The sequence below is a fragment of the Uloborus diversus genome, chromosome 5, assembly GCF_026930045.1.
Source record: "Uloborus diversus isolate 005 chromosome 5, Udiv.v.3.1, whole genome shotgun sequence".
NCBI classification, from domain to species: Eukaryota; Metazoa; Arthropoda; class Arachnida; order Araneae; family Uloboridae; genus Uloborus; species Uloborus diversus.
Window position 1 is genome coordinate 106,682,045 of NC_072735.1, and position 27,215 is coordinate 106,709,259.

Below are 27,215 nucleotides of genomic sequence, written 5' to 3' on the forward strand. Positions count from 1 at the left end.
AAAGAACTGATCCTTTTGTCTGAAATGTACTTAACTTTCGAATATTGATAGATCTGCACTTCAAAGCAAGCATTGGGCTGTCAGTTTCTGCGCATCAAACACGAAGCTGAAAATGTATTCTTCCATTCTGAAAAATTATGTTTCATACTAATTTGTCGTTAGACTTAATGTAAATTTCGTACATTAAATGCTTGCGCGTGAAATTCTGTATAAATTCACTTTGGTTTATGGGCAATGCCACGGGTTACTGACTGACATTGTTAGAGCAAATCAAGAAGTATTTTGTAGCATTCAACGCAAAATATATGCTGTGCAAATGATCTTTTGCCCTGGAACATTTTATTTTTAAGCTGATTTTAATGGTATAATTGAACACCCGAAATACATTTTAGTTGATTCTTAAATATTCATTAAAAACATGGTAACTGACTGACATTTTAAAAACAAGTTTGTCATTACCATGTCATTACCAGTCAGTTACCATGCTTTTAATTTTTTTTAACCGTCCAAAATGTAGTTTGGGAATTGAATTATGCCTTTGAATTCAATCTAAAAAATACAATATTCCACGGGAAAAGATTGTTCTTACAATGTTTATTTTGAGTTGAATATTACAAAATACGTGTTGTTTTGCTTCAAAAATGTCAGTCAGTTACCCGTGGAGTTACCCTTATATATTTTCCGTGTCACAGAAGCAAAATCGCCTGTTTGTTCAAACTCCGACAAAGGTGGAAATCGGTAAACTCAAAATTCGGTAAAAGTGGAAATTTTTGATGTCCCCATCGAGTTCACGTTAAATATGAAATTCTCATAAATCGGTATTAGGAGTAGCTTGTTACGATACAGGAAAAAGGTAAAATATCTGCTTCTTCTCTATTTTAACTGCACATTTAAAGAAACCATGACCCCTATATGGCGTTTATATACACGCTCATGGCTTTCAAAAACAATTTTAAAAGTCTTCAAAGTGTAAAGTAACAGTCTTAACCCAAAAAAAATAAAGCTTATTGCTGTAGTCAGAGAGGAAAATTATGTGTTTGACGCAGCGGTTCAGAACCTTTTAGTTGTGCGACCCACCAGTTTTGTAGAAAACACCCTTGAGGCCCATTAATTACTATATATTTCTTGTACAGCCAAAGTTTACTTTCGAAGGGGGGGGGGAGTAGCATTTGCTCATAACTTTCCTTAAGTGTAAATAGTATGCCGTATTAGGACTGAAAGTTGTTTAAAACCAAAGTTCTGGAGATGTTAATCACCTTCTCTTCTTATGCTGCACCACTGATAATAACATACTGTACAAGAACAATTCCCAAACTAGTTTTTAAGAAAGAAAATAAATTTACTGTCTTCCTTACAGCTGACATAGCTGTAAGGAAGTTCAAAAAGTCATCAAAGTCAAAGCTCCATGGGATTTTGATAAAGGAGTTGATATCTGGTTTGAAACTGAATAGTTTTAATCTCAAATAACTCGCAACATTCAATGCTTTTCGATATTATTTTTTTAAAACGTACAATGCAAAGTCTCATTCAAATAGGTAGGTTGTCGAAAAGTCTCTCAAGTGTCTTAATTCACTAGTTAGTCACGCCTGTTCAACAAAGGACGAGCATTTTTAATCTGAAGCTTGAAGCTAATACTAGTTTCTTTTGCAATTTTGTTTAAAGAAATTTATGATTCATTACATTTCATCTTCAATTATAGGGGAAAATTCCTAAGAAATATGAAAAACCGTAATCTTTAAGTTCATTATTGGCGATGAGTCAGGAAGAGTTTTTGAGTGATGATACATCTAATAAGTGAATTTTCGCAAGAAAACGGAAATTAAGACCCCAAGATTTGTCTTGGTTCAGATTCTTGACCAGTGTCTACGGCCCAGCAACACGCTGTTCGCTGGGAACCGCTGGTTTAACGTATTCCCTACTTCGACGCCTTATTTTCTGCCTTTCGCAAAACTCTTACTGCATTTTACAAGGATTAATTAACTCCCCACACATATTTTTGCATTCTGCAAAGTGGATTCAAGGAATGCAAAGCATCTTCACCCTAGCTTAGATCTAAAGGATCAGAGACTTTTCGTGAAACATTCAAATTATATTGGACTGCCAGAACTCTTATGAATCTTTCCCTCCTCCTTCTTTCTTTTGATTGTTCATATATCATATTTATCGTGTTTCTTGTTCCTTTTGTTAAATATGAGATTACCAGATGTTTAGAGATTGAATTACGTTTAGACATACGTTACAACAGGATTAGTTAGCTGTTTTCAGTTATGAAAAAATCTTTATTATAACAATAGATTTCCAAGGAGAGTGCATTAAAAATAATTTGAGGCGTAATAATTTGCTTGCTTTTCTGTTTTCCCATTAATTATTTGCATTAAAAATTATTTTTAATTGTTGAATGAATGACTTTCTATCAGAATTTGATTTTGATAGGCAGGGCGCAATATTGAATTTACGTTTTGGGTTTAGCTAGTTTAATTTGAAATTTTTTTGTTCTAATTTACCGTGAAACGCAAAGAAAAAAGAAAATTAAAGAAAACGGTATGTCAAGAAAAAGCAAAGCATAACAACAAATTTAATTGACCATAATAATCATAACTATAAAAACAAGAAATCTTTCCAGAATGAAACAAGCCTATTCTCGTATACCAACTTAAATTTATATCATTAGTAACCTCTTTCTCTCTCATTGATCTAAGGATGCAGTTTATTTTATTTAAATGTACCATTTTCACTTTTAAGAGAACTACCTCTGAACAAAATAAATATCTTTTGTGTAAAAAGAACATTAGTTAGTACGGAAATGATATAAAGTACATTTTCGAAAACTTTTAGGTGTTATATTCTTCTCTAACTATTAATATTTTTCTGGAGAAATTTTAAAGCCAACCAGATTTCTTTCAGTGGTCAACCACGTTATCTGCCTCGAAAATATCAGCACCCTAAAGACAATTTTAATTTCCAAAACATTTTTTCTAGAAGAAATGGAAAGCCAAGGCTGGACTGAGTGAATGCTGCGGTACAGGAATGTACTGTCAATCCATCAAGTAATTGGATGAGCTTAGTTGTGAATAGGGGAACCTGGAGACAATTGGTGCAGAAGGTCTCGACCCATCCTGAGCTGTTTCGCCACGAATGATGATGATGAGACCTTTTGAAGATGAAAAAGTGCATAAAGCAAAACTCACAACAAAAATCTTCGAAGATAGGCCAACGCTGAGTGAATGCTGTGGAAGAGAATTGCATTGTCCTTCGGTCAAATAATTGAAAGTGCTTAGACGTGAATAGGGAAGCCTGGCGACAGTTAGTGCAGAAGGGCTTGGTCCAGCCTGAGTTGAACTGTTTCAACACGTATGATAAGGATGAGAACTTTCGAAGGTGAAAAAGCGCTAACGCAGAAAAACACACACGCACACACACAATGTAGAACTAAACAAAAATTATTCCCCATAAAAATTTTCATATCTGAGTAGAATAAATAAATATTTTATTAAAAATAATCTTATGTAGCAGTACTGATGCACACTATGCTGAGATAGCAATGTTTTATTTGAAAAATGAAAAAGAAAAAATTGGCGTTTTAATCATTAGCATACAAAAAGAAAAGTTGCCTGTTTGAAATTGAGAGAGGAAAAAAAATCACCTTAAAACCACTTAACATACTTTTTCCAAGCCATTCCGATGATTCCCCCGTGATTAAGTATTTTTTAGTTTATGGTGTTTTCAGTTGATTACTTTTCCAATTAAACATTGATCAGAAAGCTACTGTAAACCAGTTTTTGTTCGATACGCATAGTTAAACGGAAACCCTATAATTTAAAACAAACATAAATTTATTAATACAATACTTGGAGTACTTTGGACTGCATATTTGAGTTTATTTAATTGGTTTGAACACAAAACTGCTCTTCACAAGAAACAAAGGGATGTAAGTGAACATTTTCAAGTTTTGAGCAAAACGCGTATAAAGATAACTTCCTAGGTAGACTTTCATTGATTTTTTTTCTAAATCATGCTATACAGCAGCACCTACCAGGGCTACTAGTACCATCTCTTGCCCCAAGATAGAGGAGAGGTTCACCTATCATCTGTACTGGTTATCTCCCAATTTTTAATTTTGCCACTTACATCCCTTCGCTTCTCATTGCCTCAAATGTGCTTATTTTTGGACACAATCTGACCAAAAAGAAAGCATTTAAGTGGTTAATAACTATTTATCGAAAATAAATTCTTTTGTAATTCTTACTTTTGCCTGAAGTACAAACAACTTTATTGAATCAGACCATGCGATCAATCAATTAATAACCTTTGTTGATGTCAAGTTTACGAAAAATGTACTATAGTCCTGTGTAGATTGTATTGGTTAGTTTTAGTTGAGGAGGTATTAGTTGGTCACTGCACGCTTCTCCCATGAGAGAAAAAGAGATAAGAGCCCCTCATTAGATTGAAAGGAACACTCAACTTTAAAGAAGAAAGAAAAATCATAAAGCGTTTTTCCACTATCTAAAAGTAGGGCTTATTCGTCAAAATCTATTCAAATTGTGGCCAAAAGTGAAGAGTCCTCAACTGGTTCCTTTCTTCCTAATAATTACAAACATCCCTTTTATTATTCACTAAAGATCAGCTTCGTGGAAAGTAAGAGTGTTAAAAATGCTATTCAAAAATTAAGCAAACCCTTATTGGAAAGTATTCCCGAATTAAAGAAAATAAGTGAAGTATTTTTTCCTATAAATTTGGTTTATATACCAGTAATTCAAAATTACACTAGTTAAATCAAATTCAAAACATCAAGATATTAATTTCTTTATTAAATCGGTAATTTCATGAACACTATTGTTTAATTATGAATTTTTAAACTATTCCGGTTATGACACCGCTCCGGCTATGACGACACTTTGTCAACAGTCCCAAATGGGACGTGATAACGAGATTCGACAGTATGAAACACTATGTTTCTAACTGAAACCTTATTGCTTTTAGTAAGCACGTTTCTTAAAAAAAATTTATCAATAACAGTTTCTCATAAGTGCGTATTTTCCTTCCTCAGTCGATTTTCTTTTCAACCATCAAACATTACATGCTATGTGGAAACTTAAAAGCAATAAAAAATTAAGAAATCAAATGATACGTTTTCGATCATTTCGTAATATTTCTCCAAGAAAAAATGTTTCGAAATTCTTAAGAATTCTATGCAACACTTCGAAATCAAACGAAGAATACATGAAGTGAAATTTTTTCTGAAATAAGTTTCAGAATTCTGTTTATTAAGAAGTTATTTGACTCTTTCTTGGTTTCGAAGAATTTTTTTTATGTTAGATAAAATCGACAACAAAATCCCTTATTCTCGGCTCTTAGTTTGCTGATGATAGAAAGAAGTACTTTAGCCGGGTATTTATGGCGACTTAGCATTGCCAATAATTTATGCTTTTTTATTTCTATGCTGAAAAACAGATACATTTACTAAATTATTTCTAAGCATTGTGTAATTTGGAAAACAGTTCATATTAATAGACTAGAGTAACAACATCATGGTTGAAGTATACAAGGTGAGTCAGAAAAAGTGGTCCAAGCTATAACTATAGGGAAGATCGGTTATAGTTGATACACTTTTTACATTTTGATTTTTCTAATTTTTGATAGTACTGTTACGTATCAAAATAAAATTTCGTGTAATATATTTACTATTTTCCTATCAAAACGTGATTTCAAAACCTTTATTGACGTAATATTTTTCATATTAAAACAAATCTTTAAAATGTATCGACTTGACCAAACGTGGATCAAGTCGTCTATCAAAGATGTGGAAGTTGCACATATCAGGACGAGGTCTTTAACACCGTCCAGAAAGCAGTGTGATTGTTTATCTACCAGTAGGTAAGCAAGTCAATCCTCAATCCTTCCTTTTCGTGGATCATACAGAAAAATTGATGCACAACCTGCGGCATTAAAGGCTTACGCATTGATTTGTTTCCTAGTAATGAAGCCAGGGACAGCCCCTGGTCGACCCCAAGTGTTGTCAATGTACTTTTGTGATTACAACTTCATATAAGCACAAGATTACTTTCAATGCACCGACAACCCGGTTATCCCATCCAGAGAATACTTTCATCCTTGTTATGGACTAATCCGTCTGGAACTGGGAATAACTTAGCTAGAGGCAGATGCCATCTCAGTGAAACTGAGAATGCCAACAAACTGGTAGCTAACGCTATTTTATGTCACTAGCAGACATGGAGCGATTCAACTCATAAATTGAAGGCAAAGCTTGGTTATTAAGCACTAAGTTACCGCTCTAAGTCAGGGGTAAGCCAGAGCTATTGCACATAGTTTGTCGGTATATTGCTTGTAATTCTGCCGTAGCCCTGGTTTAGGGCGGTAATTTACTACTGAAAGCACAAGATTATTCTACAGGTTTATGTAATATCCATAAATTCTTTTAACCATTATAATGTTTTTTTATTCTATAAGCTCTGGTAATAACCGCTGATGTGGTCAAACTCTGCTCGGCTGCTGATGTTGATCCAGTGTTTTCTACCGGGAAAATCAACAAATTAACTACAGGGTGTCCTGATATAGACTGACTGTTTTCAAAAATTTTTAAAGGGGAAAACGGTTAATGATAAAAAGAAAATTCTTGCAAAGAATTCATGTGATGGGCCGTAAGTTTTGTCCCCTTGAGTTCCAGCTTTTAGTTCAAGAATTTTCTAATAGATGTCGCTGCAGATCGTAAGACTGTAAACCAACGAAAGATAGACAATTACTTCATAGCTTTTCGAGAAATATTTTTTTAATAAACCAAACTACACAACAATATCTTCAAAATGACTACCGCCAGCTACAACCACACGTCGCAATCCGAGAAAAAATCGGTGAATTTCAATCCTTCTTTTTTGACTTAAAGGTTTACTATCTGCAGCGTCGTCCCTTGAAAATTTTTGAAATAAAATTTGGAACTCTTCGGTAAAAAATTTGCGGCCCACCACATGAATTTTCTGCAAGATTTTTTTTTTTTAATTAACCGTTTTCTTGTTATAAATTTTTTAAATCAGTCAGTCCGTTTCCGAACACCCTGTATATAGAATGATGTAAACTAGGTAACAACAATGAGGCTCAGTATTAAAAAAATTGCATTGTACGAAAAATTTCAAGCCGTTTTGGCGTGAAATTTTAAAAGAAGAAAAAAAGGAGCCATTAGTTACACTGGGGCAACCAGAATTGTGTCCATGAGAGCAGGGCCGATACTAGCAGGTGTGCAGGGTGTGCACCGCACAAAGGCGGCCAACGCAAGGGGCGGCCGTGGGCCGCATCATATAATTCTTATAATCAAGCAAAATTCCTCAAGAATTTCTCACAAGATAACTTATAATAAATCGAATAAATATGCTGAATTTTAAATGTTCAATTATCAAAGTACGTATGTTTCGATTTCCCGACAGCATAGCATAGTTAAGAAAAATAGAATGTTGGGGAACATTTTGTTGGTTCATTGTCCATTAATATCTACTCTTGACACAAATGCTTCATTTGGTTGCAAAATTTGTGACAGAACCGTTAATCAGGCATGGATACAGGGGAGGAGAAGTGTGGGAAATGGCCTCCCTCCTGAAGCATGAAAGGATGCCTTCTAAAAGGAGCACCGAGGGCGGCCACTAATGTTTACCTCCCCCCCCCCCAACTTTTATAGACCTAAACAATGAAAACATATTTTATTTATAAAAAAAAGAAGCTATACTGATTAGATACTCTCACAAGCAATTCAAACAACAAATTCAGTGTTCAATAATCGTGGATGCGTGGAGAGAAAGTGGAAAATTGCGACTCCCCCTGGGAATCAAACATATTTGAAAAATTTTGTAATTTTCCTCCTTTACGGTAATTTTTTCTAATTAAGATCCCGAATGAACTGCCCTGTTTCTGATCAGGTAGGAGGACAGGGCTCTTGCACCGGGAAGCAAATTTAAATGCGGCTGCAAAAGGGTGCCATGACCTCCTTGACGAGACTAAAGAAGGCTTAAAATTGCGTTTCTAGGACTTAAACTTCGGAAACTCGCTGGTTGAACCATCGATCTTAAGGACCCAATTAAGTCTCTGATTCACTCCTTCCACCTTAAATTAATCAAACATAGCCTAAAAATGTTGCCTCTAAAATCCAAAATGTAGTTTCAGAGGACAGCTTTTCCTAATGTTATCAAAAATTGCATAATGACATTTTTCGGATTTCTTTTTTGAAATTTTTGCGATGGAGGGCCCCGAAATCCATTTCCAAACGTTACTAATAAGACAGTCTCAATTAGCGTCTTTAGAGAGGCCTCTAATCCCACCCCCTCCCACTTAACGTACTGAAAAAAAAAAAAAAAACTAAAATTGCGTTTTTCAAACATCAGTTTCAAGAACTTTCGTAGAAGGACCCCGGATCCTCCTTTTCTCCAACCCTATTACTATACACCTCGAAATTTCATTTTTAGACGGTTCCGTGGAGCCACAGAAACCTTCCTGCCTAATTTAGCCTGAAATCGACTTCAGTTTCAAAAAACAGTTCGTGAGGGCACACTGAACCCGCGCCCGCTCTTAGTCTCATCGTTCTCAAACAATGCCTGAAATATGATTTTGGGAGTTCATTTCTAAGAAATTTCGTATTCGAACTGCCTGGGTTATGTTACTTTTTACGTCGCTAGGGCATACCCATCAATGGTCGAGGTGAGGTGGACAAAAGTAAATAATTGTATTTTTTAGATATTAATATCGAAAAATAACCGAAAGATCCACCGAAGCTTCCCAGTTTCGTTAACGTCACCAAAGATAATATATGATTGCGCTTTTAGAAATATCCGCTTGGGAGCTCCAAAATCCTTCCTTCCCAAAAATAGCCCATAATGGATTTCAGTTCCGAAAAATATTTCGGTTCAGAACATTTTCACGTTACCCCTATCGTTTTCAAATACAGCCAACAATGGGTTTTTGAAACAATAGTGCCGAGAAACACCCGGAGGAAGGCCGCCAGATCCCCTACCGTAAGCAAAGACAACCTAAATTTGCGTTTTAAACTTCAATTTCGAAGACTTTCGATGGGAGACGATTGAATCTCCCTCCCTCTAGCAACATCAACAAAGGTAACCCAGAATTGCGTGTTTCAAACTTTAGTTTCGAAAAATTTTCGGGAAGAGCGCGATCCTTCCTAAGTTATGCTCACCAAAAATAACTTCGAGTTGATTTCAATTTTGAAAGAAATTTAGGAAAGAGCTCCAACATTACTTTCCTCTGAAGTTTCAAAAAAATTCCTAAAATTGCGATATTTGACGTCAATTTCAAAAATTTCTCCATGCACCTTGAATATACCCGACTCTTTTGTCTTTGCAACCGAACACAAGGAAAGATGAACTAAAATTATTTTTCATACGCCAATTTCGATAATTGTCTCGGATCCCCCCTCCTCCATCCTTCCTCTGATGTCACCGAAGACAGACTATAAAATGCGTTTTTACGACTAGTAAATTTCGGCATCTATTACTTTTTTAAAAGATATAAATTGTACCTAAGGAGTTTCTTACTATAAAACTTTTCTTCCTTCTTATAAGTTCATCATTCTTCTGTTTTGTTTTGTTTTTAATTAGAACTTGGTATAGAAATTTGACGAAAAATTTATATGGACGTTAATGATTAGTCAAAATATACAAATTACTCTTGAGGGGTAGCACATTAGGTCTTTGTACACGGGCGGCCAACACTGTAGGATCGGCCCTGCATGAGAGAGGGGGTCGTTAACAGTGTTTAGATGCAGTATATTAAAGCATAACATGCTGCATTTATCAACCCGATTTTTAATCAAAGTTTCTATGAGTTAGTTCTCTGGTTCGTTAATAAATGATAACTTCCAAAATTCGCGAAGTAAATGCTAAAAAAGACAAATAACTATTCATTAGATAGTTTTAGCATAACTTTATTTCTCAGGAGCTATCAACCGCAACTGCTTAGACTCCTCCATGTTACTAGCAATGTCTTGTGTGTTGTAGTTTACTTTACCTCTGTGTTGCTCCAATCACTCAAGAACTCTTATCTCCAACAGACTTGTCGGCGTTATGAGCGTCGATGTGGATGCTAGCGACATCGACATCAATCAATGTGACCAGTTGTCTGTGGGGGAAAACGTGTCTGTGTGGCAGATGGATACTTTCCTGGGCACGCACAAGTGCCACAACCAGACGAGCAAGGTAAGAAGTATTGATCAGTTCATGTTTATTTATCAGACTTTTCTTTGGTTTACCCCGCAGAGCAATTCATTCATACGAAAGAGGCTATTAGCGGTGATATATGGCATCGTTTGAGTGGTCTTGAAGACGTTAACTTGCGTCGAATGACAGTTGGTTTAGATTTGTACGAAGAAATGCACAGGTGAAGATTAGAAAGAATTGTTGTAAATTTTTCTTTTCCTTAATTAAAAAAAACTAGCATGATTGTTTTTCCTTTTTTTTTCTCTCATCTCATATAACATGCGTTAATAAATTAATTTATAAAAGCGAATCTTCAGTTCATTTTAGAAAATGTTTCAAAAACGTTACAACAAACTTTATGGGAAGACGAGGCATCATACTTAAACAAATCATCTTTTAATTAAAATATATACGCAAAACGCCGTGCCTACGCGTAACGTATACTTAAAGTAAAGACGTTTATCCCTACCGGTATATACACGGAAACCTTCTCAATCGTATTATACGACATTATAAAGGCAGTGTAAATTAGAAAAATCGTAAGATTACAATTTGTAAAAAAATACACTACACACTATAATGCAATTCACCGGCAGCCCGGTTATTTCTTCCACAGACTAGTTTTGTCCTTGTTGTGGACTCATCAGTCTGGAATGGTGAATAACCGAACTTGAGGCATATGTCATCTCATTGAAGCAGAGAGTGCCAACAAACTGGTAGATAAAGTAGATTTGTCTCACTAGCGGGTTTACTTTATGTACAGTTGCCATAGCCCCGTCTTTGAGCGGTAATTTATTGCTTAATACACGCTATAGTTTAGAAATGGAGAGTAGTATTTTCATTACATCAAGTTAAAGCACAAAAATACTTAGATCAATGAGGTTGTTTCCTTCAGTCAAAAGTAGTACTTTTAGTCACTGAAATTGATAGAATAAAGCAAATAAAATAACATGGACCCAGGAAATTCTTTCATTTTCCCAACAGTTATTTTTTTAATAAATTTTTTTAAATGTCCGATTTTTCAAACAAGGCGTGGTCTAGATGACATCACAAATGATGCTTTTTGGGGCATCTTTGTACCGCGTTTCCACGTTATGATAATCAAGAAGCGAATTGAAATTGTGCTCTACGCTTGCTATCAACCATATCGTTGCCAATACACGTGAGTAAAAATGCGAATTAAATATTTTGCTCTGTGAATGACAACACAGAATGGCATTTCATCATTTGCGATGTCATCGGCAAGAAATGTAAACAATGAAAGATCACCGATTTAATTAATTTTTTTTTTAATATTAAACTTAAACAAATTATTTAAAAAATGGTTAGATCCTATGTTTTCAAGCATGTTCTTTCGGAAAAATAATACTTTTAAAATATTGGAAACGACCCCATTGAATCTGCATCAAAAATCTTTGCAATCGAACGATCAATCTGTCCCTATTACTAAATACAGTTCAGGAGTCTGAAACAGGCCCAGTCTATATTATAATTTCAATATCTGAATACGTGATTGCTGCTGATTAACTATCACACAGAATTACAAAAACATAAACATGGGAAAAAATCTAATTTTTGAAATATAAGTGTGATACACTAGGAGGTTTTTTTTTTTTTTTGGACAGCGGTAACAATTACAAAAGTTAACAAAAGTAACTTACTTCGCAGCTTTCTGATATCAGGTAATTAATAACGAAACAATCATTTGGAGGGAAAGATAGACCTTTAAATCCTTGAACCACTACTGAAATCCAACATAGCGTTTTTATTCCTTGCAAATAATCACTATTCTTACTATCATTACATTTAGAAGTGCAGGTACACAATCACAAAAACATTGGAATTTTATTACGCATAAAAGACGCGTAAGTGCTTTTACCGAAATGTTAAAAATACAGAAACGCAATTATTGATACCATTTTGATGCGAAATTTATGACTTTCACTGGTTGCACGAAACAAATATACAGCTGTGAATAAAATTTTAAAGTTTAAGGAGTGGCAACAGATCAAAAATATTTTATAGCAAATATAAACAAAAGGAATGACTTTAAAGAAGAGAAGTGAAGGAAAGAAAAGACTTGTGGGAAATAGAATTCAAATTTGCAAACTCAAATATTGGACAAAATCCCTTACGATTCCAGAGTGTATGAGAAATACGAGGACATAAAATTGAAAAGTTTCATTTTTTTAGCGCACAGTAAAATTGAAAAAAAAAAGAAAAGAGAGAAGTAGAATAATGTTATTTTTCGAAAACTGTGAATCGAAGAGAACTAAAATTTGTAGTTTTTACGATCTTTTCCATAGATTTTGAGAACACCGTCATAATTTCCACCCATGAGTAAATCAAGAAGAAAGCAAATTCTCTCTTTTAAAACCGCGATATAAATTTTGCTAAGAACTTAGGAAGGAAAAGAAATAAAAGAAGAGCACTTTTGGTGATGTTATGCTTTGTAAGCAAAGTAAAATATTTGTTTCCTCCCAGAAACAAAACATTTATTATGCTTCAGATGAAGGGTACTGCGATAAAGAAAGTAAAATATTTCTCAATCTATACAGCGATAAAAAACGTAAAATATTCCTCAATCTTCCGTGTTGAATAAATTTATTTTAGTGCTCTTAGAATCAAAATACACTTTTTTTGGTTTGCTGAAATAACAATATAGTAATCATCTCAATGAGTTTTTAAAAGTATTTTTTTCTGAAAGAGCACACTTAAAAACGTAGGATCTGACCATTTTTTAAATGATTTGACAAAATGTAATATTTTTAAAATATTGTTTGATCGGTGCGCAGATTCAATTTCATTTTCTTCGCTTCTGTACATGACATCACAAATGATGAAATGCCATTCACTGATGCCATTAACGCAGAGCGCAATATTTAATTCGCATCTTCACTCGCATGTGGTGGCAACGTTACGGTTGATAGTAAGCGTACAGCGCAATATTTAATTCTCTTCTGAATTATCATAACTTGGCCACGCTGTAGACAGCAAGCGTAAGCATTCAGTGTGCCAGTGGAATACGCGCCGAAGTGCATCACTTGTGACGTCATAAAGACCACGCCTTGTAAGAAAAAGTGGACACTTTAAAAAATTAATTAAAAATTAAGCGTTTTGAAAATAAAAGATTTTTCTTTTCTCGCCCTATCCTTTTTTTTTTTTTTTTTTGCTCATTCTATCAACTACAGTGACTAAAAGTAGTACTTTTGACTAATGGCAACAACCCCATTAAAATAAACTGTTAACTAGTTTTAATCTAAGCAAAAACTATCTTTTTTATTTCCTGTTGCACGCCAATCACTTATCAACTAATAAAGTCATAACATTTATAAAAAGCTGTTAACACTAGCTAATGAAGTTGTAATTCATATCACTAAAATATACATTAAATAAATCGTTTGAAAAACATTTGTTATCGCAGCTATAAAATATTAATTCAATTTTTATTTGTCTTTTTTTTACAATACCCACTGTTGAGGATTCTGTCGGATTTTATGTGCATCATAAAATTTAACTGAATATCTGGTATTAAGTCTACGCTTAATTAGAGAATCATAAAATTTATAGCTTCAGTCTTTTCATGCAATTAATGCTGTTTCATTAAGTATTACTTGATGTGAATTTAAGCTATGTAACATAATAATATTAGATAAAAGTTAAGAAATAAGTGTGTCAATTGCATAGATTACTGTGGGAAGTATTTAAAAAAAGGTTCTAATAAAGCTGCTAATTATTCCGTTAAAGTTATCACAGCTTTGCACAAAGCATTAAAATTTTTAGTGTCTCATAGTTACCTTGTGCAGTTGTCATGCAAATATGTGGGATAAGATGTGGAAAAAAAGTATGAAGTGTTTTTTACTTCAGTAATCTATGAGTTTTATTTCTATCTTTTAAAACTTATTACACTTATTTATTTAATTTATCTATTCTGGTCACATTTATTCATTTTTAGGCGTGTATAAGGTTTTGATATAAAGAAAAATACCTCTTATGAAACGTTCTTGAAATCAAGTAATCTACTTTATTTTTTTTTCTTTCGATATTTGCAATGATTTATTTTTATTATTACATTGCATCGATGGTTGTTGTGTTGAAAAGCACTAGAGAAGGGGAACAAAAATGTAGTGCATTAACCTTCTCTTAAAATTATTGTTTATTGATGAATTGTATATTCTTCAAGACAAGAAATCTTTCTTAGCTGCCCAATTTTGGTGGCATTTGCTATTTTCTGGAAACACACCACCTAACAATAAAGAAATAATATGCAATGTTATCATTGCATATTATTTCATCTGTTAATCATCAGCTTATGTTAACTGGGGAACATGGTTGAATTAGATCTGTGACTTGTTTTGAATTAACTTTTGACACCTCAGCCCAAAAATCAGTTTCAGTCCATCAGGTTAAATTTTTAAGCTACATAAGGCTCTCCACGAAAATTTCACAAAAATTAGGACATTTTTAAAAAATACTAGACAAGGTAAAAGACAACACGTTTTACTAAGAATCGGGCTAACTACAGTGCTTACAGATAACTGCGTTTCACTTCCAAAATGACACTTCATGAGCGTGTTTGAACCCATGGGTGTATCCAAAGGGGGCAAGAGATCGCAGTTTCCCCCCCCCCAAATAAAAAGAAAAATATTTAAAATGAAATTCAAAAAAAAAAAAATTCTTAAACTGACGGTTGTTCCAATTTCTAAATCTATCAGTGAGTTTGGCTGCAGTAACTTTGTCACTAAGTTTGAAAGTGTATACAAGATATGGTTCAAAATTTTCAAGACTGATCTCAGAATTAGAAATTTATTGGACCATTTAAGTACAGCGGACTAAAATTCTTCAAACAGTGATCATTCAGCATCAACACTGCGCCGCCAGCGCATCTTTCATTGCCCGTTGTCCTTCTGGAAGTCTTCGGACGACATGCTGTAAAGGACTCTCGTCAAAGCCAGCTGGACTGAGTTTTTTCCGTCGATGGAATCGAATCGCTTCCTTTTTGGGCATGTCTTGATTCGGGGGAAGATAAAAAAGTCTCTTGGAAACAAGTCAAGGCTATAGGTGGCTGCTGCAGTGTTGCCACGTTGAACTTGACCAAAACTTCGTCGCCACGCTACGTGTGAGCGTGCGCGTTGTCGTGGAGATGAATTTAGTCGCCCTTGATCGCCAGGTGGACGTGGCAGACTCAATCCCTCAAGCAACGGAGCACTCCAGTGAAAGTCATTTTCGAATCTTCCACTTTTCAACCGAGTTCAATGACACGCACTCACGCAGCAAGCGATACGCACTCTCCAGTGTTCTGAAGCCGAAGCTTCCGTTCGTTCACTGACAGCCCCACTACTTTCTCAGCCCGTCCGAACCAGTCCGCGCGCGCTCCTCTTCTCGTGAAAAAAATCAGTCTCGAAACTTCTGAATCATACCCTGTACATCTTCTTTGGGAACACATTGAAAAGGAACAGATATTGGTGTTTAGTTTGAATTGTACCGCTATCATTTTAGAATTACATTACTTCCAAAATCTTGGAGGGAGGAGGGCAACAAACAAGTCCCCTAATTGCCTGAGTAATGAGCCTTCCCAGGGGTACCCCGAACTTAAATGTTTGGGACGGCGGAAACTCTCAATTCGCCAAATGGAACTCCAAATTTCGCCGAATGAATATTAATTTTGTCGAATCGTCAGACAAAATCGCCAAAAAGGACATTTTTGGGAGGTCACAGTGACTTACCTCCCTTTGAAGTCCCCTGGGCTTGCCCTTCCTTTCACATTGAACTGGATACGCCGTTGTTTGAACCTCTGATTTTTTAACCTCCATGGAAAACAAGAAGTTCCGTCTAGAACTATAAGAGCCTATTTTCCCGTACGTATACCCATACTACTTTCTAGTACCTGATCAATATTCTCAAAAATAGCTAAACTCCCAAATTGTTTCAAACATATTTTTGCTTCTTTCTAGGAATAAAGTATTCCTCACATATCTGAAAAAAAAAAGCAGCACCTTTTAAACAAAGCAGCTAATACACTTTTTTCCCTTAAAAAAATTCTTTAACAGCTTTCAAAACGAAAAAATAATAATTAGAATTAGTAATAAGCTTATTCAGTAAATTGCCGCCCAATAGCCAGGACTAAAGCGGAAATACATGACATACACCGCCAGCTCAGTCATTTCCAGCCAAGGACTGCAGTCCTTGGCTGGAAATGACTGAGCTGGCGGTGTATTTCAAGTAATAAGCTTATCAAAATAAATGCATCATATCCAAAGAAAAATCGTTTCTTTTTCACCTGTTGCCAAAAATAATTTTTTAAATGAATTAATGCACTTAGCAAAATAAATAAAAACAATAAAATGTCAACTTAAAGAAATACTTTTTACTGTAAAAAAAAAAAATTAATTTGAATTTTGACATATTGAATTCAAATTATGTTTCTCGCAATCACGAGTGTGTGTATGTAGGCGTGTGTGTTTGTGTGTGAATAAGTGTTTGTGTGTACGGGTTATGTGTATGTGTGTGTAGGCATATGTGTTTATGACTGTGGAGGGGGGTATGTGTATGTGTGTGTAGGCATATGTGTTTGTGTCTGTGTGCAAGCATGAATGTGTGGGTAGTTGTGTGTATGTGTGTGTGTATGTTTTTGTGTGTGTATGTGCGGGTGTCTGTATGTATGCGTGTGTGTATTTGTTTGTATGTGTGTATGTGTTTGTGTATGTGTTTGTGTGTGTGTGTAGTTGTGTATGTATGCGCGTGTGTGTAGGACACGGATGCAACCTGGAGACGGCTTTTGCTAGAGGTGCAGCATCGTGAGGAGCCCGTCGACGGTGATGGTGCGGAGGGTGGCGGTGGGAAAAATCAAAGGAACGTCAAAAATAGTCAAGTGAGAACAATAAGCAATCGTGATTGCTCAAAAAAATCGTCTGCGCATATCGTTATGTAGAAACATAAATGACTTCGAGTTTATTCGCCGAAAACTAAATACCTAAATTAAAACTTTAGCGTGAAAATAAAAACAAATCATATCAACAATAATTATTTCACAGTGAAAACCATAGCTGCGGAGTCGGAGTCAATCTCATTTTGGGATAAAGGAGTCGGAGATGAATATCCAAGAATCGGAGTCAGTCATTTGTCCTCCGTGTATAAATTTTTGCCAAAGCTACGAAGTCGAAGTCGGGAAGTCGGAGTCCGATTAATTGTCGGGCACAAGATTCAGAGTCGGTGTCAGGTGCCTCTAAATTCGTGGAGTCGGAGTCTGGAGTTTGGCGTCAAGAGCTATTTCCAACAAAATTTGTTTGAAATAAATCTTCTTTAAAGTACGGAATCTACATTGACTTTCAGTTTCCCCGTAGACGCTAATGTTAAGTTTTTTTCAACTGTTCAAAATTGAACAAAAAATAGTTCAAATAAAAAAGTGAAATATAGGAATGAGGTGTCCTCGCCGAGATCTTTCGAACAAAAAAAAGTTTGTTCGAATCGGACTATTCATTCAAAAGTTATTAGGGGGGACAGACAGACAGACCGACAGACATTTTTCCCCATCTCAATACCCTACTTTCCAATTTTTAATTTTTCGATATTTATTTAACTATTTTATTTATCTTTGATTTTTTTTTCACGACATTTTTAAGATGCATTAAGCCTTTTTTCATGCTTTTTTCTTCTCTTTCTGACTTTTACTGGGAAAGTAGGCTAAAAATGATCCCCCCTCCCATTCCTCTGTCGAAACGAATATCTTCTACATACTGGACTTTCACTTGCTGTCTGTGAGTATGTCTGATGCTAAGAATAGTGATTCAAGGAACTTATTTTCAGAATTTTCTATTTGTAATCATTACTTTGATTTAGCTGTTGTTATTTTCAGTGCGTATTTACCCCTGGTTATGGCTGGGCTCGAGGTTCCTACAAGTGCCATTGTAGAGATGGTTTTTATTCAGCAACTGGAAAACCCATTTTCAACGGTACTCTTGTCGAATCTGCATTCAAGGACAAGATGACGTTAAACAGGTACATTATTGCTTTTGCCTATTTGTCTCTGTAGAAAACAATTTACCTCCAAATTTCCGGTTTTAAACCATCATTTCAGTTGGTTTCACAACAAATTATGGAAAATACACTTAACTTTCGTAAACAACGCAGCTTCAGAGCAGAAACGGCATGGGATGATAAAAATTGAAGTTGAATGTATTTTCTTATAGTTTAAGAGCCCATGAGTGCCAGACTTACGTCAGAGTATAATAAAGCTCAACTCAACCAACATTTTTCTGCGTAAGCACATCACAGCAGGTAAGAAAGATTCGCTACTATTTAAACTGCGTCACGCAGGCTGTGACGGGAAACAGGTGGCAAATTTGAGAAAATTGCTGCAAAATCTAAACATCATAGATTCATTCCATGTCACGTGACCTGGTGGTATCCATCCAATCATCTCCGATTTGGAGGAAGATTTAGAGAGCTGCAGACATGCTTTTAAAACTCACCTATGCAAATTTTCAGCTTCCAAGACACAAATCATAAAAGTCTAGGATCCCTCAGAAAGGAAAAAAAAGTGAACTTCAAATTGGCCTCTAATGGACAATTAGCCTCCACATGGTAATTCGTTTCACGAAGCATGTCTGCTTTATTATATATTTTTTATTGATCCTAGATCTTCAGGCTTTGGGTCTTGGAAGCTGAAAATGTGTATAGGTTAGTTTCAAAGGCATGTCTGCACCTCTATAAAATTTCGTTCAAATCAGAAATGGTCAAGTGGAGACGGCGAGGTAATTTATCATGGAATGACTCAATGATGTTTAGTTTTTGATGCAACTTTGCTACCTGTTTCCTGCCAAAGCCAGCGTGATTCAACGAGCCTACTTGCTGTGCTGTGCTTATGCAGAAAAACTTTGAGCCTTTACACTATGGTTTGGTGCTAATGGGCTCTTGCTTTATTAGGGTTCCCATGCTTAAAGTTTCAAATCAGAAGCAGCCTGACTACTTGCACAATTATAACGTACTTGGCTAGAAACCCAACTGTGCTTAAATCTCAAATCGTATTTGAAATGGTTTAGTAACGAAGCATATATTCGAAATGTGGGCGAAAAAGACTAAAGCCTCCTACAAACAAGCAGGTTAGTAGAATCAACTTTTCAAAAAAGTTGCCTGCCAACTAGTTGGCTGGCATTTTTTGTTGTGTTCACACGGAACCAACTTAGTTGAATCAACTTTGTTCCAATGAGTTGGATTTATTCGAGCAGCCGTTCCACAACACTGTTAAAACTGAAGCGAGTTGACTCAACTAGATTACTCGTGGGTAGAGCGAACGCGCGAGAATAGCCTGATAATTGAATCAACTAAAAAGTTGATTCAACTCATTGGGATGAGAGTAGTAGCTGCACATATGTCTTTTGTACCTGTCGGGGGGTGTGAAGGATGCCAGGAGATTCCTTCACTTTTCTACCAGATTACACTTCCTGATTACCGCCCTTTCGAAAGTTGATTCAACTGTCGTCTCGTGCATAGGAGGTATAAATGGATATTAAGAGTGTCGCGATTCACCAAAAATTGACTTGATTCACTTGACTTATTCAACTACGGACCAACGGTTTCCAAAACGCTGATCCGGAAAAAAATCAACTTTGCTTTTAGCACATATACTAAGCATACGCTAGGTTACATTAAAGTTCTAAGAACATCCCTATTTTGTTTTTAAAAAACCTGGATGGTTTAAAATGCCACAGAAGTGCAAAACCGTATAAATTACTGTAAGTATCCATAAACACTTTTACTCATTGTAAATAATGTTTTGTGTAAACGCAATAAAAGAACTTTGATTTACAATTGTGATGTTGGGACACGGGAAATTACGTAATTATCATAATAACGATAATAAGCGCATTTCGGTGAGACATAACTCTAAATCAAGTTTTCTGCTTTTATCTAAATCGTGTTAAATTTCTAAATTTTGCTGCTTGTTACTCAATGTACAGTTGCGAAATCTTTTTCTTTTAGTTTGTTTTGGATAGAATAATTTTTATTTCCATGCAGCAATGCTTTTATTGATATCCTAAGAAGTATATTTTTTTTCAAGTAAAGAGAAAATATAATACGAAAGTTTCTAGAACTTTTTTCCTTTTAATGGGAATTATAACCTATCAGGGGGAATAAAACTTTGGTTCGAATGCGAAGAATAAATTGTTCATTTAAAAAGTTGCTCTCAATTGAAGGATATTTTTCTAAAAAACAAAAACTCCTTGTAAGCAATACCATGTTAATCTTTTCCAAACTAAAAGCAAAGAAAATAATTACAATTATACTGAAACTTAGTTGAGTTTCGAAAAAAAAATGTTGGAAGCAACGACTTCAGCAGAAAAGATATATTTCTGTTTTTGAAACCAAGTTTGAAAATTAAAAGAAATACTCTTTAAATACATTAAATTTTTTGTAAAACAGTATTATAGTTGGTTTCCTGTGGTTCTGAGTTATGAAAATAATACGTACATAAACAAATTGTGAATTACGCCTTTAGTGAGGAAAGAAGCCATGCAATTATCAGATATTGCATGCAGATGTTTGAAATCATCTTTAAAATTATATATGTTATTATTATTATTATTTATATTCAACTATATATTTACTTTCGCCAATATTTTCTTTATGCATTTAGTTCAAGTAAAATATATCTTGCTTGCGGTTGGAATAAGTCTAAGTCATGATTTGCCGGGCACCTTCATTTACCTATTCGTTACCCATTACTAATTTCCAAGAAAAGGAATCTACCGCATTATCTTCAGCTCGAGGAAAAATAACATAATGAGTTGCAAGAAGAAGAAATAAATCTTCGTCTTGGTTTTGCATTTACTTATTCATTACACATCCGTTATTGGTTTCTGTTATAAAGAATACAACACACAATTTTTAGCTCAAAGAAAAATAACATAATCGGCTGCAATTTGTAGAAATAAATTGACATCTTGGTTTGGCAAGCACATTCATTTACTTATTCATTACCCACTACTTGTTTCTGCAATTAGGAATACAACACACAATCTTTAGCTCGAAGAAAAATAACATAATGGGTCACCTGGAGAAGAGATAAATCTACATCTTGGTTTGCACAACACATTTATTTACTTATTCATTACACGTCCATTATTGGTTTCTGGAATAAAGAATGCAACACACAATTTTTAGCTCGAAGAAAAATAACATGGGTAGCTTGGAGTAGAAATAATTCTATATTTATCGTTTGCGAATCACATTCATTTACCTACTTACTAAACAATCACTAATGACTTCTTGGATAAATACAATCCAAAATTTTTAGCTCGAAAAAAAATACTATGGGTTGCTTGGGGAAAAATACAATCTACATCTTGGTTTGGCGAATACATTCATTTATTTATTACGTACACACCCATTATTGGTTTCCGGGATAAGTAATACAATGCACAATTTTTAGTTCGAAGAAAAATAACACAATGGGTAGTTTGAGGTTAGGAAAAAAATCCATGTTTTGGTTCATCCACTTGGACGCATCCACTATTTTTAAACTGGTTATGTTATTGATTTATTTGTTTATTGTTTGTAATTTATAAAGTTTTTGTTTCAGTCCGACTTATGACATGTTATTCGTATGCAAAAGATGTCAACCTGGCTGTGATTTTTGTGAAGACGATTCTCCTTGCTTAGCTAATTACAATTGGGCTTTCAGGTAATTCAACATGTTAATTGACGTAATTTATTTTCCTTTTATTTTTTTTTTAAATGCGTATCTACAGAGTGGTCCAAAAGAAACTTCCGCCAGGCGTGAGGGCACTAAGGGGCTGAAAGATTCAAAACAAAGTTTCATTTATTCGTTTCTAGCTATGCGCTCGAGATTGAGGTAATTTTAAAGAGGATAGAGCTCAATATTACGGTTACAGTGAGAGAATTTCGAAATCTTCGAGTAGCACCGCCTAAATTTTCCTTGCGCAAATTTGTCAGCGTATTAAAGAACCACAAATAGCGAACGATTGGTGTGTTTCGAAATACGTTTTTATTCAACAGTTAAGTGGTTTCTTCTTCAAAAAAGCAAACTCAAATATTTGTGCTTTCCTTATGAAACATTAAAATGCTGTTCATTTAATTTGTTTTCATTGTCGCATTCATACCATCAATTCAATGGCGGTAGTTGTAATTTTTTGTGATCACTAAAACAAATGGAATGTTTCTGGCTATAATTCACGCGTAATGGACAAATGGAACTTCCTTCAAGCAAATGTCGAATAATCTGTAACTGTAGAGCCATTCCACAAGAAAATGAACATTTTTTCCCGCATGTGACAATTCGTATATGTCATTAAAAATAATACTTATAAGTGTTTTGAACAAAATGTTTTTTTCTTAAGAAATCACAAATGTATATTTGATTTCTTAAGCGAAAGTTTTGTCAATTACCATCTAACATTATTACTTTTTAATGAAACATAGAGCTGTTCTGTGCAGGACAAAATAGTGACTTTTTGTGGAATGACACTGTAGTGTTTCATCTTTTTCACTCAATTTTTCACAATGTCATTCTGAAAGCTATTTTTTAATTTTTTTTTTGCTAAAGAAAACTAATTTGATCTTTATTCTCTTTTTTAGGATATCATTACTGACTATCACTTTGATTTGTATTTTCCTGACACTCATCTTAACGTACTATGTCTATCGCTATAGGAAACTCAAAGTAATCAACGTAGCCAGTCCTATTTTCCTATGTATCACCCTGGCTGGTTGTATTATCATGTATTCCGAAGTGAGTGATTTGTTTCTAATTCATGATGCTGTTTGAAAGAATTATTAGGGGAAAGTAGTCGAATTTTGCGCATTTAATTTCTCAGAGCAGTAATGCCTGAAAAATAATCACAACCAATTTGAATGTTTCAACATGTATAACATAAGACTTAAAATTTGCTGCACAAAGAGCCTGAGTAATTGTATTCTTTAAAGAAATTTGTAATGTAAAAACTGAAAAACTTCTGGGCCACAGAATTACCCTACCCAATCGAACAATTCTATACAACTCATCTGCCTGCCGAGAAAAGATACAAAACTGACATTTAATTGCAATCATTTACTAATAAACGACTGACTCGAATCTTTAGTTTTTCTCATGCACAAAAAACGCTTTTAACCAAACCAAAAGTTAATAGGCTATAGTTCGTATTTGGATCATTCTAGTTGTTCATTTGAGGAGAAGAACGCCATCAAAGAACCAAAAAAATCAAATCTAGTGGTTGAGTCTATGGCATGTATGAGATAGTGGAGACAACGGGGTTATTAAGTTTTCATAGGTTTTCACGAAAGTGTGACTATAGTGATTGCCCAAGATAGGTAAAATAGGATCTGAATTCTTTGACTTAGCATTTTTCCCAAAGTGCTGAAGCCAATCAAAAATAAATGAAACTGATCTATTCAAACTTAGAACAGCTATAAACTACTCTCATTGAACCTCCATGTTGAAGCTGAAGAGAGATTCTCAAGTTCGGAGGCATAAAGATGGCGAGGACGAACTGTTGTGGAACCAAATTGTTGTCTAAAGGATTGCCATTGGACTTTTTTTTGGATACAAATGTGGAAGTTAGAAGCAAAAGGTTGTAAGAGCCAAAATTAAAAAATTGGAGATAACCAGTACAAATAGTAGAGGAACCTCTCCTTCGTTTTGGGGCCAGAGATAGTACTAGTAGCCCTGGTAGTTGATGCTATACAACATGACTTGGGAAAACTTCTCAATGAAAACCTACCCAGGATCGGAACTTAAACCATTTTATTAAAAACTTGCTTCTCACAGCTTCAAATGATGTGCGTTAATTATTAACTCAATTATAAAAGTGTAATGCTCAACAACATTAAAATATCTTGCAAATTTTTTCTACGCAGGGTTTCACCACAAGCATTGCGCGGAATTATCCGCAGAGACACATTTTTTGCATGATGTTATGCGGTTTAAAACGTGTTTTATACGAGTACATTTTCTATGAATACGCAAAACCAATCATGCAACGTCAATAATTAACTGCAACAAAAAAAAGTAAATGTTAAAAACTTTCAGTTACATTTTATTTCAACCTGGTTGTAATAAGAAATGGCAAACAAACACATTATCACACACTCAGACAAAAAAAAAAAAAAAATACAATGTCGTCTTCATAATAAGTTTTCCAAGTTTCCCCTAAAAACGGCATTAACGAACAGGGCCTTGTGTATTATGTGATGTGTATACAGCAACACAAGTGCACGGTATTCGATCAATTTCCCCTACTGCCGCGCACATTTGTTTAAAAACATTTTTCCAATTTCGGAAAAAAAACTCCCATTAGTATTTTTTATGAAGAAAAAACATTTGAAATAAAAAGTCTTACGTTCCAGTTTGGAAAATTCCATTCAGTTTAACTTTCCCCAAATTGCACGTCTTAGAGAGGTATTAACTAGAGATGTGTAGAGTATTGTAAAGTTACAGTTAAATTATAGCAACATCAAAAAAACAGTAGTTTTGAAAAGTATTCCACGGAAATTCTGAAATTTGTTTTCTAAGAATTAAATCCAAAAATGCCATACAGAACAAGAGCCAACCCCCCCCCCCCTCCACCTGAGATATGAAGGTTATTAGAAAAATCTGAAGGGTATAAACATCCCGTGCTGAAACCTCAGTCAAGTTGTAACAGCGTTGATACAGGTACAATGCAAATTTCTGTTTAAGGCTTACACAAATAAATATTTAGTTATAAAAGACATTAGTTTCTTCATTAATAGGCTCTTATTAGAATGTGAGACTTCTTTTTAAGGAAGATGATATCTGAATCTATGTATGGGGCTAGAAAAACAGCTAAACGGCTATTATGATTATCAAATTTCACCGTACTGTCCGACCACGGAGTGTATGGAATTTTCAAACGTCCAGATAAGACGAATCTATCTGAATGAGGGGGAAAGTAAAAATTTGATACTGGTATTACGCTCGTTTGAATGAGACTCTGCTTCTGCAAAAGCTGGCTTCGCTAAAAAATAATAGATTCGTACATTTCCGGCTGTGAAACGGATGTTTGTCTTTCCATACAATCCGTGGTCAGACAGTAATTGACTTCATCTTTTGGAATGTTCTACAAAATAAGTTGTTATTAGCCTCAAAGAATGGGCTTGATAGCAATTATGTATCACCTTCTTTTTCTAAAGATATTATAGTTTCATATTCAATATCTAATTAATAAGTCATAACGGCCATATTTTAAAAATTAGAACTGTATAATTACTTATATTTATACACATGTTTGTGTCATTATGAAAGCAGATCGGCATGATAGTAAATTGAATAAAATCTTTATCAAACATTCTTCAAATCCTTCAGTATATATTATTCTTGAATTTTAACGTATCATTTTTAACATACAATGCTATGAACTTTTAAGTGCTCAGACTTCCTAAAAATAACGTGTTTTGTTTACCTAGATGGCTGCAATATTTCCAGTTTTATCTATGTACAGCTGCATAGCTACAAAATGGACTCGCCACATGGGATTTTGCTTAACTTACAGCGCGCTATTATTAAAGACTTGGAGGTATGAATATTCATTATTAGTTCCATTATTTACCAATTAACGTGCTTACTACACTGTATCTCAAAAACTGAGTGACAAAGAGTAAAATTAGCGTAACTCGAGAAGACGAAAGATTACAGTAACAAAATTTTCATGTGTAAATCGCAGTGAAGTGCAAAAGCATTTTCGATGTAAAATATTTGTACAACTGGGATCAGTTGGGGTAAAAAACATGGGATGGATGAAAAAAAAATAGTGTCACCACATTTATACGTAGTAATTTTTTTAACTAAACTGTTGGCGACTGAGGACTAAGCAATATATAGTAGCGATTCCGATAGTTCTGTGTGTTTTTAAATAATCGTGTAGTCATCATTATTGCTTGAAAATGACACAGAAAAAGGTTGTTTTTCCAAGTTTAGTGATCTTAGATTATCCTTTCCATCAGGTCTACAAATGCGAAGTTCCTCGTTTCAACTAGTTTTATTTGTCACGTGGATGGTTACAAAAAATGTTTATTTATGAATTTCACCTTCTCAATCTTCTTGGATGAGCAGTTTAGGTGTTTATATTGACCCCATAAATGTGCCATTCCACTTAAAAGTCAACCCTTCGTCCCGCACGTGACAGTTCATATACTTCATTAAAAAGTAATAATTTCTAAAGGTAATGACAAAATATTTTGATGAAGAAATCACACATAAATTTGTAATTTGTTGAGCAGGAAAAAAATTTTTAATTAATATTTTTAAGTATTATTTTTAATGAAATATATAAGGCGTTACGTGCTGGAAAAAAGGAGTTTTCCGTGGAATGGCCCCAAATACTGTCCGGTGGGGAAAATGGAAACAACAAAGTTTTTTTTTTCTTCCTAAAGTTCTTTTTTTTTCTTTTTTTACATGAGTGTCCTTTATAAATGATTTTGAATTATATTCGGAGGATTCAGCGGGTAGTTTGTGAGCTACGGGACACAGATTAAATATTGCTAGTGTAGAGCTCCTTAAGCCTGATTGTGTATTGTGAGACCTACATTGGTTTCATGGGGAAATAAATAAGTTGTTTCCATTTACCTCCTAGTCTGTGGGGTAAAAGGAAACATGGTTTTATTCGCTAATAAACAGTCATAATATAATTGAATAAATATCCTTCTGCTTGGAATGTAAAATAAGAAATAACAACATTTTATTACACAAAATTTGCATATTACTGAAAAATTCGTACGACAAAAGGTTGTTATATCTTAATTTTACTAAGTAGTCACGTCAAACTTTTCATACCCAGTTGCTCTCTGAGAGTGTAGTCTTGGACGCAATGAAGAAAACTTTATGTCCCTACTCATCTTAAGGGGTCAAAGGACCTATAAGTTAACCTTCAAAATACTCGGTTTTCTGGAAAAAATATATGTTATGCATAATTTAATTCTGAACAATTTGATACCTTATTTCTTACCATACGCCAAAAACTTTTCAAGTTATCG

At 34.5% G+C, this 27,215-nt stretch overlaps 1 protein-coding gene across 1 annotated transcript in view; it reads left to right on the forward strand.

The window, feature by feature from the left end:
- The first annotated feature begins 10,076 nt into the window (after nt 1–10,076).
- LOC129222633 (probable G-protein coupled receptor CG31760) overlaps nt 10,077–27,215 on the forward strand; it is a 49,100-nt gene continuing 31,961 nt past the window's right edge. Inside the window, exons 1-5 of the mRNA XM_054857163.1 lie at nt 10,077–10,208; nt 18,064–18,206; nt 21,790–21,891; nt 22,806–22,959; nt 25,650–25,759. Coding sequence (XP_054713138.1) covers nt 10,077–10,208; nt 18,064–18,206; nt 21,790–21,891; nt 22,806–22,959; nt 25,650–25,759 — 641 coding nt within the window. The remainder of the gene's footprint in view (nt 10,209–18,063; nt 18,207–21,789; nt 21,892–22,805; nt 22,960–25,649; nt 25,760–27,215) is intronic.